Source organism: Anabrus simplex, chromosome 4, assembly GCF_040414725.1.
Source record: "Anabrus simplex isolate iqAnaSimp1 chromosome 4, ASM4041472v1, whole genome shotgun sequence".
NCBI classification, from domain to species: Eukaryota; Metazoa; Arthropoda; class Insecta; order Orthoptera; family Tettigoniidae; genus Anabrus; species Anabrus simplex.
In genome coordinates this window covers 362049659-362071119 of record NC_090268.1, presented here as the reverse complement: position 1 = coordinate 362071119, position 21461 = coordinate 362049659, and the positions used below count along the sequence as shown (strand labels likewise).

At 38.9% G+C, this 21461-nt stretch overlaps 1 protein-coding gene across 2 annotated transcripts in view; it reads right to left on the bottom strand.

The window, feature by feature from the left end:
- LOC136871991 (protein shisa-5) overlaps nucleotides 1-21143 on the bottom strand; it is a 167224-nt gene extending 146081 nt beyond the window's left edge. The window contains exon 1 of one of the 2 annotated variants that reach the window (XM_067145779.2): nucleotides 20886-21143. In XM_067145779.2, the coding sequence (XP_067001880.1) occupies nucleotides 20886-20958 (73 nt within the window). In that variant the 5' untranslated portion in view covers nucleotides 20959-21143. The remainder of the gene's footprint in view (nucleotides 1-20885) is intronic. The other variant, XM_067145780.2, reaches the window with a different exon arrangement.
- Nucleotides 21144-21461: the final 318 nt, after the last annotated feature.

Genomic DNA, 21461 nt, shown 5'->3' with positions numbered 1-21461 from the left:
AAGTTCCATGGCATTCATCATCTGTTCTAAGTTTCTGTCTTTCAGAAGCTTTCTAATTAGTGGTCCATTAAAAATGCCTTCCTTGACTTTTGCATCAGATAAATGTGGAAATTTGCTTGCAATGTACTTGAAACAGGGGCTACTTTTTTCCAAGGCCTTAACAAACTGCTTCATGATTCCCAGTTTGATGTGTAGCAGTGGCAAAATAATTTTTGTGGGTCAACTAAGGCAACATTTGTAACATTTTTCACACCAGGTGTCAAAACTTGTCTCTTGGGCCAGGAAGGTGTAGACCCGTGTTTGTTCCTAGCTCTGCTGTCCCATTCACATAAATAACAAGGGAATTTAGTGTAGCCTGCTTGTTGACCTAACAGAATACCACACACCTTCAAGTCACTACACACATCCCACCGGTGCTCTTGATATTTGATTTTATCTAAAACAGTTTGCATTGTGATATAGTTTTCTTTTAGTGAAACGGAATGTGCCACAGGAATTGACCTAGAATGTTTCCATTATGAAGTAGTACAGCCTTTAAGCTCCTCTTAGAATAATCCACAAACAATCTCCATTCTTCAGGAGTGTAATCTCTCCCTAGCTGTTCTATCAATCCTGGAATGTCACAGCAGTAGGTCAAATCATCTTCCTTCTTGAAATACTTCCTGAATTCCTTATCTCTATGTCTATACCAAGAAAAGGTAGTTCCAGGTGCAAGAAGATTTTTTCTTTCGTGACCCTATCAGTTCACTTTTTTCCTTCGTGAGACCAAGGTCTCGTATCAGATCACTCAACTCCAACTGTTTAAACAATTGTGGACCTACTGCATCTGCGGCAGGTGAAAAATCCATATCCATATCAACTTGCTCTTTATCAGAATTTGAGGAACCGTCAGAGTCAGGTAAACTAGTAGGAGGGGAAGGTATTGGAATTTCCGGTCCATGAGGAACAGGTTTCGTCGCCGACTTTAAATTCGGGTACACAATACTGTCCTTGTTTCTCTTATTGAATCCCGCTACTTTACACAAGCAAAAGTAACAGTCCGTGGTATGATCCTGGGCTCGCCCCACACCATTCCTATCCCAAATGGAAGGGCCTTACGTTTCCCAATGCTCCACTGTCATAGGTTTTCACAAGGCACGTTTTACAAATTACATGGGGAGCCCACGACTTGTCCAACTCTCTTAATTTTACCTTAAAATATGCATAATATAAACTTTTCACTGATGCAGTTATTGGCCTACTTTGTCCCTTCATAATATAACACCCACACGCGTAACAGAATGAGTCTGGCTTATTCACACATCTTCTAATTCCTGACACACTTGCCATTTTCGCAACACAACACAGTATAACAAGGTCAGACTTCCGCCTCACTCACGACGCAACTGACTGGCTTCACCACATTGCCTTTACCATGAGCTAAAAATAGATTCTGTTATCTGACTAATTCAATGGAGGGGACATAGTCGGTGGAGGAGGTTTGGATTGGCAAACGTACGCAACATTAACAAAGCAAACCACGGCCACTCTAACAACAGCCGATTCGCTGTTACCATAAAGCAGCACTGTGCCACAATGACACATTTTCAGACAAGAAGTAAGTATAAATAACCACCTAATCGATACTTTATTAATGCCTCAGGCAAAATTGAATAAAATTAAAACTTATAGGACATGTTTCGACCACTTAGTGGTCCTCTTCAGCTGTATAAATAAAGAACTGAAAAGAAAAACATTGACAATAAGCACAAATAAAAGTTCTTTGGAGACTCCTTTGATAAAAATGGAGGTCATCAGAATAGGTCATCTTGCCTTTCGTTCTTGTTTGGAAAAGATGTTTATTCTGCGCTGTCTAGAGGGTCTGTCTTTGAGCGCGACCTGGTGAAGTAACGATGTGATACAGTTTGACAGTTCATGGAAAGCTCTGGAGAGAAGGGAAGTAGAGTTTCATCGTCATCTAAAATAACATGTGAGGGAGGAGGGAGATTGGGCTGTGCTTCTGCGATGTCGTGTTTGATTATATCTCTTGTTCGTCTAGTCTGTTTCATGTCTACCCATTCTAAGTATTTGCTAATATTCTCATATAAGATGTTTTTATGCTCGTTGTTTTCGTTGAGAGTCTCTTCACCGTTTTCCAATTTATCAAGAACGATGTGGATGTTTTCCAGGTTGTTCATAAGATTACCTTTATTAATCATACAGATAATTTGAAGGTCCTGTTTTATATTGGTGAATTTGTGGTTGGACTCTTTCATATGGGATCCCATGGCAGAGAATCTTTTGTATCTTTCAGCATTGACGTGTTCTTGATATCTAATTGAGAAGTTCCTTCCAGATTGTCCCACGTAAGTTTTTTTACATTGAGCACAAGTCAGCTTATAAATACCCGATTCCTGGAATTCGTCATCTTTAAGTTTATTAGCTTTATTATGACTAAAGAACCTATGTTTCGTGTTGTTGTTTGTAGAGAAGGCTACCTTGGTATTGTGTTTCTTGAATAAGTTGGTGATTTCGTAAATCTTCGGGTTATTAAAGGTGAATTTTACATATCCTTTTTCTTTTTCTGAATGCTGTTTAAGTTTAATTTGTTGTTGGTATTTGCATTTAGTGATGAATTTCAAACTGAAACCATTATGTAGAGCCTGTTGACGAATGAAAGAAAGTACCTTTTTTCTGTCTGTTTCTGTTAGCGGAATTTCAAAGGCTCTGTTGACGAAACTATAATAAGCTGATTTCTTTTGCGAGATGGGATGTAAAGAATCACTTTTGATTGTAGTCGGGGTAAAAGTGGGTTTCCTGTATATTTTAAATTGGAAATGGTTGTCTTTACGAATTGTTTGGATATCCAGAAAATTGAGTATGCCTTTCTCTTCTTCTTCAGCTGTAAATTTTATGTTTGGGTCTAAATTATTCAAAGTATTAAGGATACTGTGATTATCATTTATTTCCTTGTTAATTATGGCATAGGTATCATCAACATATCGAAGCCAGAGATCGAGTCCTTTAATGTGACCTACTATCTGAGTGTGTTCCAAAAAGTCGAGGTAAATGTTAGCTAAAATTCCAGAAGCCGGCGCTCCCATTGGAAGTCCATCTTGCTGATATATTTTATTATTAAAAGAGAAGAAATTGTGGTTCAAAACGAATTCCAAGATAGTAATGAAGTTTTCTATTTCAGGTATACTGATACGTTTGTGAAATAATAAATTCGTCTTTATAATCTCAATGGTGTTCTTAATAGGAATGTTCGTGTACATGTCCTTGATGTCGAAGGAACTTGTTACATGAGATGAAGTTAACTTGAAATCTTTAATAGCAATGCAGAACTCTTTGGAGTTTTTTTATCGAAGATTTGGTATAAAATACGTAGTTATGAGTTAAGAACCTATGAATAAATTGGGATATTTTGTATGTGGGGCTTCTCCAAAAATTAATTATAGGTCTCATAGGTGCATCCTTTTTATGTAATTTAGGCATAGCTCTTGCTTTAGAAAGTCCTGGATTCATATTAATGAGTTTTTGAATATCTTGGTCGTTAAAAAGGAAGGAGCTTTGCTTCAGTATCCCTTTCAAATTCTTTTGAATTTTTAGGGTGGGGTCTTTCTCAATTACCTTAAATTTGTTGTTAGTGAAAAAAGTTTCTGTTTTATTGATGTATTCGGTTTCATTTAATATTACTACTGTTCCACCTTTATCAGCTTTCGTTATCACTACATCACTTTGTCTAATTTTACGCTGAAGATCCTTCTCGATTTTAGTGTTTGTGGAATTGGTTAGTAACCCTCTAATTATGGAGGGAATTTTTTTCTTTGCTTCGTACCGTACGTCATTCTGAATGTCGACTGGAAGGGTTTGTATGGCTGTCTCTGTTTCTGCTAAAGTTTGTATTAATACTTGTCTGTTATTGAAACTATGCCAATTGTGATTAGGCCCTTTGCTTAATAATTGTAATTCTTGTTCTGTAAACGTCGTGTTCAACAAGTTCATGACGGGGGGTGGGAATGACGTACGGTACGAAGCAAAGAAAAAAATTCCCTCCATAATTAGAGGGTTACTAACCAATTCCACAAACACTAAAATCGAGAAGGATCTTCAGCGTAAAATTAGACAAAGTGATGTAGTGATAACGAAAGCTGATAAAGGTGGAACAGTAGTAATATTAAATGAAACCGAATACATCAATAAAACAGAAACTTTTTTCACTAAGAACAAATTTAAGGTAACTGAGAAAGACCCCACCCTAAAAATTCAAAAGAATTTGAAAGGGATACTGAAGCAAAGCTCCTTCCTTTTTAACGACCAAGATATTCAAAAACTCATTAATATGAATCCAGGACTTCCTAAAGCAAGAGCTATGCCTAAATTACATAAAAAGGATGCACCTATGAGACCTATAATTAATTTTCGGAGAAGCCCCACATACAAAATATCCCAATTTATTCATAGGTTCTTAACTCATAACTACGTATTTTATACCAAATCTTCGATAAAAAACTCCAAAGAGTTCTGCATTGCTATTAAAGATTTCAAGTTAACTTCATCTCATGTAACAAGTTCCTTCGACATCAAGGACATGTACACGAACATTCCTATTAAGAACACCATTGAGATTATAAAGACGAATTTATTATTTCACAAACGTATCAGTATACCTGAAATAGAAAACTTCATTACTATCTTGGAATTCGTTTTGAACCACAATTTCTTCTCTTTTAATAATAAAATATATCAGCAAGATGGACTTCCAATGGGAGCGCCGGCTTCTGGAATTTTAGCTAACATTTACCTCGACTTTTTGGAACACACTCAGATAGTAGGTCACATTAAAGGACTCGATCTCTGGCTTCGATATGTTGATGATACCTATGCCATAATTAACAAGGAAATAAATGATAATCACAGTATCCTTAATACTTTGAATAATTTAGACCCAAACATAAAATTTACAGCTGAAGAAGAAGAGAAAGGCATACTCAATTTTCTGGATATCCAAACAATTCGTAAAGACAACCATTTCCAATTTAAAATATACAGGAAACCCACTTTTACCCCGACTACAATCAAAAGTGATTCTTTACATCCCATCTCGCAAAAGAAATCAGCTTATTATAGTTTCGTCAACAGAGCCTTTGAAATTCCGCTAACAGAAACAGACAGAAAAAAGGTACTTTCTTTCATTCGTCAACAGGCTCTACATAATGGTTTCAGTTTGAAATTCATCACTAAATGCAAATACCAACAACAAATTAAACTTAAACAGCATTCAGAAAAAGAAAAAGGATATGTAAAATTCACCTTTAATAACCCGAAGATTTACGAAATCACCAACTTATTCAAGAAACACAATACCAAGGTAGCCTTCTCTACAAACAACAACACGAAACATAGGTTCTTTAGTCATAATAAAGCTAATAAACTTAAAGATGACAAATTCCAGGAATCGGGTATTTATAAGCTGACTTGTGCTCAATGTAAAAAAACTTACGTGGGACAATCTGGAAGGAACTTCTCAATTAGATATCAAGAACACGTCAATGCTGAAAGATACAAAAGATTCTCTGCCATGGGATCCCATATGAAAGAGTCCAACCACAAATTCACCAATATAAAACAGGACCTTCAAATTATCTGTATGATTAATAAAGGTAATCTTATGAACAACCTGGAAAACATCCACATCGTTCTTGATAAATTGGAAAACGGTGAAGAGAATCTCAACGAAAACAACGAGCATAAAAACATCTTATATGAGAATATTAGCAAATACTTAGAATGGGTAGACATGAAACAGACTAGACAAACAAGAGATATAATCAAACACGACATCGCAGAAGCACAGCCCAATCTCCCTCCTCCCTCACATGTTATTTTAGATGACGATGAAACTCTACTTCCCTTCTCTCCAGAGCTTTCCATGAACTGTCAAACTGTATCACATCGTTACTTCACCAGGTCGCGCTCAAAGACAGACCCTCTAGACAGCGCAGAATAAACATCTTTTCCAAACAAGAACGAAAGGCAAGATGACCTATTCTGACGACCTCCATTTTTATCAAAGGAGTCTCCAAAGAACTTTTATTTGTGCTTATTGTCAATGTTTTTCTTTTCAGTTCTTTATTTATACAGCTGAAGAGGACCACTAAGTGGTCGAAACATGTCCTGTAAGTTTTAATTTTATTCAATTTTGCCTGAGGCATTAATAAAGTATCGATTAGGTGGTTATTTATACTTACTTCTTGATTAAACATCGATACAGTCATGAAATGGATAACTTGTAATACATTTTCAGACAGTAAATGGCAAATAACACGAAAACTAGATGTGAGACAATAGAACCAATGACATTTCTGAAATCAGGAGACCTTATTTAGTTAAAATCACGTATCAGATGCTTTGCCACAAAAATCATGCTGGGTAGTGTTGTGTAATTCTTGTGTATTCCTTTCGGTATTCAGTAATTAACAGCAGTTTTTGTCCCGTTTGGGTGCTGTAGGGTAAAAATAGAGTATGAGTACGTAGTATTGTAAAGTAGTAGTATATTAATTAACTTATTGTTGTGTCATCTTTGAGTACTATCCTAGACAATATTTCTCTCTGTTCTTTTCTTTTTCATTTTGCACATAACTTATTTTATTATTCCTTTTCTTTTCATCTTTTCCATAAAGAATGGCTAAGGAGTGCAAGTGTATGAACAGTGAGTGTGGTGAGGCATTGAGGGGTATGAGAGAGGAGTTGGAGAGGGAGATAATTAGTATTCTCACAGAAGACAGAAAGGAAGGTAGGCCTCCCTCAAGCAATGTACAGGTTACAGTAGGTGTAAAAGAGGGATGGGAAGGAAAGGGGGGAACTGCAGAAGACAGGTAGTCTGATATTCTAAGGGAAAGGAGATTGCGGGCTAAGGCCTCTATTCAGAATCAGAATTCAGGACAGGTGTCTGTGAGAAATCGATACGAGTCACTCCAGGGAGAACAACAGAGGGAAGATGAGGAACAGGGAACTGTTGCTGAGATGTGTGGAAGTAGGAGGTTGATGATGATGCTTGTTGTTTAAAGGAGCCTAACATGGAGGTCATTGGCCCCTAATGGTACGAAATGAAATGACAAAGTAAAAGTTCAAAATCATCCAATGACCAAAATAAAAAATGTCATGAAGAATGAATGGATGGACATGAATTTAAAACAATCAGTGGATCCGACTCAAAAAACTATCATAAATAATAGTATTACCGACCAAGGGACCACTTCTAAAGCACAATCCTGAATCGAGGATGCTCGATGTCTAAAGGGGTCCAAAATCCAGGTCAAAGGCCCCTCAGAATGGTACTTATCTGTAGTAAAGTAGAACCATGGTATGTGTCATGTTGGGGTACTAATCAAAAGGAGCGAAGACTCACGGTGTTCCACACATGATGGTACTACTCACAAGTATTGTACGTCGTACAGGTAACGCTGATCTTGGTGTTTCTCACACAATGGAGCCACTCATAGCCAATGCAAACCGATGGAGTTCCTCACCTAGGTGTACTAATCACAGGCGCCGGTATTCCCGTGGTGTTCCTCACAATGTGGATACTAATCACAGGCAACGCAAACCCAAGGTCTTGCTCATATAGTGGTACTAATTGTTGTAACCAAGGTTGAAGTTTACAAAACACAACTTTTATTGCTTCACTTTATGATATTTACACAAATAACTGAAATTTATTTTGAAGCAAAAAGGAATATTAAATCTTGAGAAAAGTCTGTCTTTATACAATATGTACAGGTTTGCAGTCTTTATATACACTTCTATCTTGAAAAGATAGTCTTTGTGAATTGACACGTTGATAGTCGAGAACTATCTGGCACACTAACATAAATGTTCATGAGAGTCCTTGTTTGTTGAAGTGCCTGAATTCCTAAAAAGCAAGTTCAATTGATTGAAGAAATTCCACCTAGCGAAACTAAGGGAGCTTGCATAAATTAGGGAATGAAAATGGCTTGTAAAAGAATTACGGAACATAGGCAGCGGAAACAGGTAAGGGAGCGGTGACCAGAGGTGAGACCTCGTACTGCCAGAAATTCAGTCCACCTGGTCGAAGCACATTTTCAAGAGGAGTAGCCTCCGTGCTCGACGTAGGGTGTATTCTGGAGCTGGACACCGGGGCAAGTGGGCAAGTGAGCAGGCCGGGAGCTCCTATTTATAGTACACTCGATGGTCAGGCACGCGCACTGAGGGCTGCGCGTCGAAGCTAGCAGAATGATACACAGGCGCGCGTGCAGCTGGCTGTCGGAGCGAGAAGGGAGCGCCGGACATACAACACTAATCACAGGCAACGCCCAGACCAATGGTGTTGCTCACATGGGTACGACTCATGGGTACTGGAAACCCACAGTCCACACCCTATGCTGCTACTAAGAACAAACCTATTTTGTACCTAATATAGTGGTACTACTCACAAGTAAAGGCGACCCATGGTGTTCCCCGCGTGATGGTACTAATCAAAAGTAGTTTCATGGTTCTAAGACAATCATCCCTTGGTCGCCCCTTTTAGTCGCCTCTCACGACAGGCAGGGGATACCGTGAGTGTATTTTCCTTCTGCGTCCCCCACCAACAGGGGGTAGAGAGAGAGAGAAAAAGAAGCGATCCGTCACTTCGAAAAACAAAGTAACGGATGATGAAAGGCAAGGGCCATGAAGGGTGTGAAAATGAAAGACTCCCTAGGCCTCGAATGTTCTAATACCGTCAGGGTTGGAAAAGAACAAGAGTTGACCAAGGGAGGTCGGACAGGATAGACGAAAGTGAGGAGCCTGGCACGAGTAAGTGGAAGCAATGCCAAGACTCAGCTAAGGGCACTGTGGTCGCCAGTCCACACTTCGAAGTTGAGAGCCCCTTGGGCCCCTTTTAATCGCCTCTTATGACAGGCAGGGGATACCGCGAGTGTATTCTACATGTGCGTTCCCCACCCGCAGGGGGTGGAAGTAGGAGGAAGGGAAAAGGTAGGAAAATGAAATGTAGAGTAGAGGATAGGAAAAGACAGGTGGAACGGGGTCATGGGAGGGAGAAAAGGGAGGAGGAAGTAGCTTCTGCAGCTATAAGGAAAGATAGGACTGACCAGGAGAGGGAGGAGGGGGGATCGAATGAGGTGGGCAGGGTTGAGGCTCTGGTCACGGGGGATTACATCGTTAGACATATGAGGAAAATTTGTGGAGGAATGGGAACCAAGGAAGTGTTATCCAGGAATTAGGTTGAGGCAGAAGTTGAGGAAAGTAGAAGAGAAGGTGGTAGTGTTTCACGTTGGTACCAACAACATAAGGACAGCTGGTATGAGTACCAACATAATTGGGGATGTGTGGGATCTGGTAAATGCAGCACGGGTGAAGTTTAAGGAAGTGGAGATTGTTATCTACGGTATACTGTGTAGGAGGGATACTGACTGGAGATTGACTGGGGATTTAAATGAGAGTATGGAGTGGGTGTGTGGGAAACTGGGAGTGAAATTTCTCGATACTAATGGGTGGGTAGGAGACAGAGACATGCACTCAGATGGCCTCCACTTAAACTGCAGTGGTACTTATAAGTTAGGAAATTTGTTTGGAAGGGTAAATAGGGAGGTACATTCAGGGAAATGGGGTGGTCCAGGGAGCGGTTTTAAGGGTAGGCCTACAGAGATCTGGAAGTCAAGTAGGCTAGGGATGACACAAAAATGTTAGTGTTGAAAGGTAGAAGTACTGTAAAGAAAGGAATAGAATTAAATAATTTAATAGATATATACTTACCAGATATTGTAATAGGAGTTGAATCATGGCTGAGAAATGATATAATGGATGCAGAAATTTTCTCACGGAACTGGAGTGTGTATCATAGAGATAGAATAGGAATGGTGGGAGGGGAAGTATTCATTCTGGTGAAAGAATTTGTAAGCTACAAAAAAGTTAAAGATGACAAACATGAAATTCTACGTGTAAGGCTCATTTCTAAAGATGATAGGCAACTTGATGTCTTTGGAGTGTACAGACCGGGAAAGGGTAGTACTGACACGGATTCAGAATTATTTGATAAGATAATCAGCTATGTGGGAAACGACATGGAAAGGAATGTGATTGTAGCGGGAGATATGAATTCATCATCATCATCATCATCATCCTAAACCATCTCCAGTTTCCCGGGTGTGGTGTATGAGCCTCCTCCATCTCATCCTGTCCTTGTACCATTCTTCCTCCACCAACTTGTCCCAATCATGACCTCTCAGCAGTACATCGCTCTTAACTAAATCTATCCATTTCCTTCGTGGCCTTCCCACGGGTCGTCTTCCTTCTACCTTTCTGTCAAATTCCTTCCTTGCAGTTCTGTTTACTGGCATCCTCTTCATGTGACCAAACCACTTCAGTCTTGATATCTGAATCTTATTGAGGAGAGAATCATCTATTCCTACTTCTTCTCTAATTTTCTCATTCCTAATCTTGTCTTTCCTGGTTTTCTGGATCAGAGTGCATAGGAATTTCATTTCAGCTGCCTGAAGTTTGGAATTATCTCTATTGGTCAGTGTTGCGGTTTCGAGACTGTATGTAAGAATTGGTGTGTAGTAGGACTTGTACAATGTCATTTTTGTTTTCATGGGTATTTGCTCATCCCACAGCAGGTGTCTTACCTGGTGGTAAAATTGTGTTGCCTTATTGATTCGATCTGAATTATAAACATTAAAATAAGAACAATAATATACACCACCTTTCCAATACTTATCCGTTTTTTTCTTTCTACTTGCTTTACTTCGCACCGACACAGTAAGTCTTATGGCTACGATGGGACAGGAAAGGCCTAGGAATGGGAAGGAAGCGGCCATGGCCTTAATTAAGGTACAGCCCCAGCATTTGCCTGGTGTGAAAATAGGAAACCACGAAAAACCATCTTCAGGGCTGCCGAGTGGGGTCGAACCCACTATCTCCCAGATACAAGCGCACAGCTGCGCGCCCCTAACTACATGACCAACTCTCCCAGTCCAATGCTTATCAGTCCTTATATTTAGGATACAAACATTACAACTGCTGTTATAAGTTGGGACAATTTTCGCTTAACTGTCGTAAGCATCCTCAGCCAAAATAAACCTTAGCCTAAAGTTTGATCACGGCCCCAAACCAGTTGACCTTACAGTTTTTTTTTTTTTTTTTTTTGCTAGTTGTTTTATGTCACACTGACACAGATAGGTCTTACGGCGACAATGGGACAAAAATACCCTAGGAATGGGAAGGAAGCAGCCGTGGCCTTAATTAAGGTATAGCCTCAGCATTTGCCTGGTGTGAAAATGGGAAACCATGGACCTTAAAGTATATGGTTCCCTAAGATCCGACTTTTACATTAAAGACAATCAATAGTTTTAAAACTTGTGTGAAAACTTCTAACAATGTTCGACATTGCTAAGAGCAAAAACACTACAATCGTATTGACAGAGGTTAAAACATAAAACACAACATAGAGCTGATAGTGAGGTAAATAAAATGATACAGAATATCACATTGCTATCAGCCAATCAATAAAAATGTTTATATATAAATATGATTATTTTATATTCGTTGGAATGAAAGAGGTAATTAGAACAGTCATTAGTAAAATCACATTCCATTGCACAGACATAGTAGTTGACTAATGGAGTAGTAACACATAACAGGATTGATCACGCCTGAAAATGCGTATATGTAGAGGCAAATTAACCAAATGTCAATTAGGAAGGAAATGCGAATGACAGTAAGCATGGCCAACAAATGGCAAATAAGTTAATATGGGAAGGACAGCTGATTCAAAAAGTGATGGAACCAACTAGAGGGAAAAATATCCTAGACGTGGTACTGGTAAAACCAGATGAGCTCTATAGAGAAACCGAAGTAATAGATGGTATTAGTAATCATGAAGCTATTTTTGCCATAGTTAAAAATAACAGTGATAGAAAGGAAGGTCTTAAAGGTAGGACTATTAGCCAGTACCATATGGTAAAGCAGGCATGAGGCAGTTTTTAGAAAGTAACTATGACTGGTGGAAAACGGTAAATAAAAATGTAAACAGACTCTGGTATGGGTTTAAAGCGACTGTTGAGGAATGTGAAAACAGGATTGTACCTTCAAAGATGGTAAGGAATGGTAAAGACCCACCTTACTATAATAGACAAATAATGAGGCTAAGAAGGAGGTGCAGACTGGAAAGAAATACAGTTAGAAATGGCCGTGGAAGTAAAGAGAATTGAAGGAACTTACTAGGAAATTTAATCTAGCAAAGAAGGCAGCTAAGGATAACATGATGGCAAGCATAACCAGCAGTCATACAAATTTTAGTGAAAAATGGAAGGGCATGTATAGGTACTTTCAGAAACAGGTTCCAAGAAGGACATTCCAGGAATAATTAATGAACAAGGGGAGTTTGTGTGCAAGGATCTTCAAAAGGCAGAAGTATTCAGTCACAGTATATAAAGATTGTCGGTTACCAGGATAATGTCCACATAGAGGAGATGACTAATGCTAAAGAAGTATTAAAATTTACATATGATAACGATGACATAATAAGATACAAAAGTTGAAAACTTTTTTTTTTTTTTTTTTGCTAGGGGCTTTACGTCGCACCGACACAGATAGGTCTTACGGCGACGATGGGATGGGAAAGGCCTAGGAGTTGGAAGGAAGCGGCCGTGGCCTTAATTAAGGTACAGCCCCAGCATTTGCCTGGTGTGAAAATGGGAAACCACGGAAAACCATCTTCAGGGCTGCCGATAGTGGGATTCGAACCTACTATCTCCCGGATGCAAGCTCACAGCCGCGCGCCTCTACGCGCACGGCCAACTCGCCCGGTAAGTTGAAAACTAGGAAAGTGGCTGGAATTGATCAGATTTCTGGGGATATACTAAAGACAATGGGTTGGGATATAGTACCATATCTGAAGTACTTATTTGGTCATTGTTTGCATGAAGGAGCTATACCAAATGAATGGAGAGTTGCTATAGTACCCTCAGTAATAAAGGAAAGGGTGACAGACATAGGCCTAAAGCTGAAAATTACAGGCCAGTAAGTTTGACAGGCATTGCATGTAAGCTTTGGGAAGGCATTCTTGCTGATTATATTAGACATGTTTGCAAAATTAATAACTGGTTCGATAGAAGGCAGTTCGGTTTTAGGAAAGGTTATTCCACTGAAGCTCAACTTGTAGGATTCCAGCAAAATATAGCACATATCTTGGATCCTTGAGGTCAAATGGACTGTATCGCGATTGACTTGTCTAAATCATTTGATAGGGTGGATCATGGGAGACTACTGGCAAAAATGAGTGCAATTGGACTAGATGAAAGAGTGACTGAATGGGTTGCTATATTTCTAGAAAACAGATCTGAGAATTAGAATAGGCAAAGCTTTATCTGACACTAATAATTAAGAGGGGAATTCCTCAAGGCAGTGTTGTTGGACCTTTATTTATTATTTAGTCTGATCCAGGACACCCTAGATTTGCCATAAGACACAGAATAATTCACAATAACAATTTTGAGGGAAGATAAAAAGATTAATGTTTAAAAAATGATAGGTTACAATTAACCATGTTAAATGGCATGAACTCCATATAAATGGTGACGAAGAATCAAAACGGAGTATATGATGAATGGGACGACTATCTCATCTTGTAGGCTTCTTGCTAGTTTATATTTTTGTCGCCATGTGACGAAAGATTTGGGAATTGTTCCCCTCGCGCCAAAGAAAAGTCCAGTCACCGTAATTTTTTTAAGGTTATACGACTCAAGAAAGAAAGGGATGGTTGGATTAAAGATATCCTTTTTCTCATTGTCTACGTCAGTCGGCTGAGAGGCTGAAGATTCAAAGCGTACCGTAGGATCAATAATTTCTGCTTCGTTCCTCCGTCTGTCAATCGCTATAAATATATATATATAAATGATGTGAGTAAAGAAGAGGAAACAGAGGTAAGGTTTTTTGCAGATGATGTTATTCTGTATAGACCTAATAAATAAGTTACAAAATTCTGAGCAACTGCAACATGACCTTGATAATGTTGTGAGATGGACAGCAGGCAATGGTATGTTGATAAACGGGCTTAAAAGTCAGGTTGTGAGTTGTGAGTTTCAAAAATAGGAAAAGTCCTCTCAATTTTAATTACTGCATTGATGGGGTGAAAGTTCCTTTTGGGGATCATTGTAAGTATCTAGGTGTTAATATAAGGAAAGATCTTCATTGGGGTAATCACATAAATGGAATTGTAAATAAAGGGTATAGATGGTTTTGAGGGTGTTTAGTGGTTGTAGTAAGGATGTAAAGGAGAAAGCATATTAGTCTCTGGTAAGACCCCAACTAGAGTATGGTTCCAGTGTATGGGACCCTCATCAGGATTACTTGATTCAAGAAATGGAAAAAATCCAAAGAAAAGCAGCTTTATTTGTTCCGAGTGATTTTCGACAAGACAGTAGCGTCACAAAAATGTTGCAAAATTTGGGCTGGGAAGACCTGGGAGAAAGAAGGCGAGCTGCTCGACTAAGTGATATGTTACATGTGATAAAATTCATTTTTGGGTACCGGTAGGTACTGAAAGTATTTGTAAGGTAGGTGAACAATAAAAACATATTAATGTTATTTAATATAAGTGGTATATTCCGAGCTGTCAATGGAGAGAATGCGTGGAATGACATGAGCAGATGAATAAGTTTACATTTTTTTGAAATCATTTAAGAAAAGGCTAGGAAAACAACAGACAGGGAATCCGCGCGTTGACTGTCGCACTAGTAGCACTCAGAGGGAGCGCCGAGAGGAACGACAATGCTGCCAACTGTTGGTTTTTGGTTTGATATGGCTATATTTATTTTCCCTTGCCGTGCGGACAGTATGCACCACAGCATTAGAAAAGAGCCTCCCGAAGGCACCACTGTTCTCATGACAGAGATTGGCCTGGATGTGCAAAGATAGGTTAGAACTATGGCTATACTTTTTTTCTTGCCGTGCGGACAGTATGCGCTGCGGCGATGGAAAAGAGCCTCTCGATAGGAGTATGGCCCTGAAAGGGCGACTGTTCTCCTGACTGGATGTTCAAAGGTTAGAACTACTAAACTACCTCTTTTCTTGCCGGGCGGACAGTATGCGCCGCGGCCTTGTAAACTTCCCTGGCGACTTCATATTTGTTTTCTTCTGCAATGGTTGCTAACAAAATCTCGGCCTCATGCTAGGTGTCAATGACGTCATCCTCTTCCATACGTGAACCAATCACCGTTATAAGCAATGGAGTACAGCGTCTAAAACATTATTTTTGGTTATAAAAGTAAAAGTACTTCTAGGGGCAGGTGAGTTGGTCCCTGGAAAGCGTACTGAACACATCTTTCTTCCACAATCATCTTGGGGTGGGAATAGCAGCATTTAAAGTAACATTTTATGTAATAATCCTTGAGGCCCGTAACTATATTTCTACCAAATCGACCAACATATAGATAACTAACTAACCAGAACATGTAAAATACCTACTAAAGAATGTGCCCCTCTTTCTCCTATACTGCTCAATTTACCAGTTGCAAACAGCCAAGCTCATGGGGAAGAGGAAAATTATGTGAAATTATGCTTGAGGAACTGGAAAGGATGGTAAATAAACTCCATTGTCATAAAGCAGCAGGAATAGATGAATTTAGACCTGAAATAGTGAAGTATAGTGGGAAGGCAGGGATGAAATGGCTTCATAGAGTAATTAGCATGGAGTGTTGGTAAGGTACCTTCAGATTGGACAAAAGCAGTAATTGCACCTATCTATAAGCAAGGGAACAGGAAGGATTGCAACAACTATCCAGGTATCATTGATTAATATACCAGGCAAAGTATTCACTGGCATCTTGGAAGGGAGGGTGCAATCAGTCGTTGAGAGGACGTTGGATGAAAACCAGTGTGGTTTCAGACCACAGAGAGGCTGTCAGGATCAGATTTTCAGTATGCGAAAGGTAATTGAAAAATGCTACGAGAGGAATAGGCAGTTGTGTTTATGTTTCGTAGATCTAGAGAAAGCATATGACAGGGTACCGAGGGAAAAGATATTCGCTATACTGGGAGACTATGGAATTAAAGATAGATTATTAAAATCAATCAAAGGCATTTATGTTGACAATTGGGCTTCAATGAGAATTGATGGCAGAATGAGTTCTTGGTTCAGGGTACTTACAAGGGTTAGACAAGGCTGTAATCTTTCACCTTTGCTGTTCGTAGTTTACATGGATCATCTGCTGAAAGATATACAAAGACAGGGAGGGATTTAATTAGGTGGAAATGTAGTAAGCAGTCTGGCCTATGCTGACGATTTGGTCTTAATGGCAGACTGTGCCGAAAGCCTGCAGTGTAATATCTTGGAACTTGAAAATAGGTGCAATGAGTATGGTATGAAAATTAGCCTCTCAAAGAGTAAATTGATGTCAGTAGGTAAGAAATTCAACAGAATTGAATGTCAGATTGGTGATACAAAGCTAGAACAGGTCGATAATTTCAAGTATTTAGGTTGTGTGTTCTCCCAGGATGGTAATATAGTAAGCGAGATTGAATCAAGGTGTTGTAAAGCTAATGCAGTGAGCTCGCAGTTGCGATCAACAGTATTCTGTAAGAAGGAAGTCAGCTCCCAGACGAAACTATCCTTACATCGGTCTGTTTTCAGACCAACTTTGCTTTACGGGAGCAAAAGCTGGGTGGTCTCAGGATATCTTATTCATAAGTTAGAAGTAACAGACATGAAAGTAGCAAGAATGATTGCTGGTACAAACAGGTAGGAACAATGGCAGGAGGGCACTCGGAATGAGGAGATAAAGGCTAATTTAGGAATGAACTCGATGGATGAAGCTGTACACATAAACCGGCTTCGGTGGAGAGGTCATGTGAGGCGAATGGAAGAGGACAGGTTACCTAGGAGAATAATGGTCTAGTTGCAAATCGAGGATTGTGGCGTTGTTTAGTAAATTCACAGAGGATTGCAGACTGAACGCTGAAAGGAATAACAGTCTATAATGATAATGTATGTATGTACATTCGGAGAGAATTAAGTAAAAATAAATTTCCCAGGAATAAAGATAACTACACACTAATCCCTGATGCAGAAAATTGTACACTACATATGTTTGAAAATGGTCTGATACTTCTATGCAAGAAAAAAGCTTCTGCCAATCACCTTGCATATCTGGTCACAACATTCTGAACAAAAGTTGGGCTCCAAACAACGGTAAATCTAAGTCAGCTGAGTCCTACTGCTTTCATAACTCCAAATGAACACCAAATTATGGGCATTTCTTCAGATGAGATTATAAAATACCTCAGTTTAACTGTTATTTTAAAAAATGCAATTCAATTTCTCTGTTGACATAGATGGCTCACAGAGAATTTAAACCAACAGATTAGCTAATCCATTCTCATTCCCGACCAGAAGCCTACAATCAACCAGTGTATTTGGCTACAACTGATATAGCCTGCCAGTTCCAGTGGGCTCCTCTTAGAAACCTGACAGCAAAATTTCTCAGTGACCATAAGATTACAAAAAAAACAAAAACACCCCACACGGTAATGTACAATCTATGCTCTACACAGTCTAAGAGGACAATGGGAAGCCTTCATTCAACACAAAAATATATGCAAAAGCCTAATGACTGTCAAGAACTAATATATATATGGAAGTAACCAGAGCGCTTCGAAATGAAATTAATCAGTCTCCAGCATTTGCCACTCACTGAAGAGCACGCTAAAAAAAAAAAAAACATGGCGCAACACCCCCGAAGGGCCATGGCCTACCAAGCGACCGTTGCTCAGCCCGAAGGCCTGCAGATTACGAGGTGTCGTGTGGTCAGCACGACGGATCCTCTCGGCCGATATTCTTGGCTTTCTTGACCGGGGCCGCCCTCAGATGCAGGTAAAAATCCCTGACCTGGCCAGGAATCGAAGCCCGGCCTCCGGGTAAGAGGCAGGCATGCTACTCCTACACCATGGGGCTGGTTCAAACACATCAGAAACCCTAATGCTAAACCTATCCATTAATTGCTTTGTGAAGATTCTTTCAGAAAATAAACTGAACAGCCATCTAAAGGAAAAGGAGTAATGTTGTTTCCTCATTGGAAGGAAGGCAACTCCTGGTGGTGGGGGTGGTGGTGGAGATTATTGATTTAAGCGAAAGTAAAACTAGGCAACCATCCTGGTCTGATGATAGGTGCCAGAAGAAATAAGCCTAAGAAACTCTCAGCATTATTAGAAGTAATTTCACATAGGGCTACTGTATATGAGTTGACTATGTTTGTAAGTACAGGAGATATTACAAGTAGATTTTTGTAAACAATATAAATTTATTAAGGATGAGGTGTATGTTTAATAGAAAAAATTGTTACCGTAAAATGGGGTGAATGGGAACGGTTTTATAGTATTTTCTGTCGCTGTTTTCTTGATTTAGATAATATAATAAATGTCTTCGTGTAGCAGTGTTGATAAGGTCAGATAGCTAGTTATGGCACATGAAATGAACAGATTGGTACAAAAAGTTACGTTATATTGACTGAAAAATTAGTGTTCCCATTCACCCCAAATATGGGGTCAATAGGAACAGATACTTAAGTGTCCCGTCTAAACCTATTCTCCTCATACTGGGGTGAAAAGGAACACTGAAAACCTTTAAAAATGTTATCTAAGATCTGAAAAATGCATAAACAGTAAGAAATAATACAATAAGGTAATTGTTGACCTAAAACATGCTCCAAAATGTTACCATACGTGGAAATTTACATCGAATTTCAGGAGTCCCCTTCTAAAAAGATTAGGATGGTGTACCACACCAACAACGCTTGCCTTATCAATTTCACAGACATTTTTATGTTCGGACCACTTAAAAATTTGTCTGCTCTCAACTTTAATTGGCACATACAGTAGGCCTACTTCAGAAACGTTACTGTGAAGCATTCATAGTCCAACACTGGTGACTGTTTCAATGAAATAGGATTGCTCTGAAGAATTTGGGTGATTTGATTAATGATGTGGATGAAGAAGAAAAATCTACCATAACCCAGACACCTACAACTCGTGCTTTCTTGTACACACCTCTCATTATTTTTTCAACCGGATGTAGTTCTCAGTTGCAGTCCTGCCTTAGGTGTGATTCAGGATTCTGATTCTTGCGTCCTTTGGTTGGGATTGGCAACTTTCTTTTACTAGCATGTTTATCAGTAGGAACTTCATTTTATTTTGAGATCTCCTTCTGCTGTTGCTAATCATCTGACAGATATCCTTCTTGGCTATCATTTTCCAAGTCGTCAGCTTTCACACTCTGACCAGGACTAATGTTTAGCTTTCTCTTTCTAATTTTTACTGTCCCAGGACTGAACCTCATATCATTGAGTACAGAAACAATGCAGTCATCAGTGATACCAATGTTTCCTTCAACATCATCCACCGTTTCTTCTGCTGATGAACGGGGCAAGCGACTTAGAATACGGTGTCTGTTCTGTTTAGACACATTCGTTGAGATAAAACATTTTTCATGACGATTAAGGAAACTGAGTGCAAAGTCATAACCTGGCATATTGTTCCTGAACCTCTTCACAGTAACTCCCATTCTATCAAGGTAAGCCTTAACAATACAGCGGAGGTCGTTATGCATCAAATGGGTAATCAGAGGAGAACACATCACCAGCTGATCAACCAAATGCTTTGCAGTATCTAAACAATGTCTGTCCAACTTTTGGTTATATTTCTATTCCTCCTTCACTTTTATTATATTTCATACGTCTGTTTAACACTGTTATAGGAATCGCATACTTCTCTGAACATTTTCTGTATGATGATTCTCTTTTAATATCCTCTAATGCAGCAGAAAGTGTTTCCGGTGGGTCTTTCCTGTGGATTTTGCCCCTCTGATCTGGTTTACATTGCCTTGGCATCTTTCTTCATCAACTGGAATACAGATAAAATAAGGGATAGAATTACCGAACAGTATTTATATGAAGACTGTATTCACATTTAATCTCATTTTACACATCATCTATGTGTTCCCATTCACCCCATTTTTCAATGATTTTGTTCACTAATTGTGCATAGTGTTAACGTAGAAAAGTGTGCTTGTATGTCATGGTAAAATTATGTTTAATTGTATCAAAACATGGCATAGTTACTTATTCTAGACATTAAAAGCACTTACCTCCACGTGATTTTCTAATCCAGAAGAAGATTTTATGGTCTTTAATAGCTATAAAAAATTCAAGGTTTCCTTATTGGGCACTATTGTTGCTACAAGTTATTGTTATCCTTTCAGAGCCCATAGAAATGGCGGGAAATAAGGATAGGAAATATTTTGGGTGAAAAAATCCCACTGAACTGCTTTACATACGATGCAAACCTTCCATAAAATAAATTCCCTACTGTGCGTTCCCTTTCACCCCCATGTTCCTATTCACCCCATTTTACGGTAGCGTAAATTGTATAATATTGTATTCTAGGAAAATTTTCTTCTTCTCTTGTTAACTGAAAATTTAGTGCTTGACAATAATGTATTTTAGTGTATCATTTGCCACAGAGGTAGACACCACATTTGCAAATAGATTTTGATTTTGAACATCTTGGAAGAAAATTAAAACACCTGAATCTACCATCCAGACTACAGTATCATCAATTATCAGACATCACCTGTATTTCACAATGTAACTGTATGTGTAAAATTTAAAATTTCAATAAGGAAATCCAAGAGATAAACCTCATCCTCGATATCAGATGTGAACGTACTTGCTAGAAAAATGGTAATAAAACAGAACTACATAAAATCCATTGCCAAAATTATTCGTTGGATATTCTAGCTTTCTAATTTCTTTCCTTACAAAATCATAACCACATAAAGAAACGATCATAACAGAAAGTTGATGACAGGAAAAATATTTTCCACTTACCACAAGACACAATGTTTATTCCGGACGAAAGAACAAAACAGATGAATATTGCATAAAGACGTATCTCAGCCATTGTAAGTTTGTTAATTCAACAAAATACAGAATCTAGCGTCCGTTACTACATACGTCACCACTAAGACAATCCACTAGACCTTCCGATTTCCTTAAAATGAATGAAAGAAATAGGAAAAAATACATTTAACGCAACGCCCACCCGGCTGATACATCATATAAAAACAAACACAACATCCTGACCAAAGAGAATATAGTAGGATTCCGCAAGTATTCTGAAAGTATTCTGATCACCCCAACCTTCTTCTTCTTCCTCTTCTACCTCTTCTGCTTCGTTAGTTGTTGGACATCGTCGTAAAACGCTACGTCCAGTCACTGGTTTGCAGTTTAAGTATTGTCTTGGAGAAGTGCCAACTTAGAAGAAATCAGTACACTACAGAAGAGTAGGGATAGCTATTTAATGTGGCTAATTCACAGCGGGTAATGATAAAACCTAGCAAAGAACAAAGTTATTTTAGGGCAACTTATCAGGACATAACATATGAACACTGCGACACAAGGTTC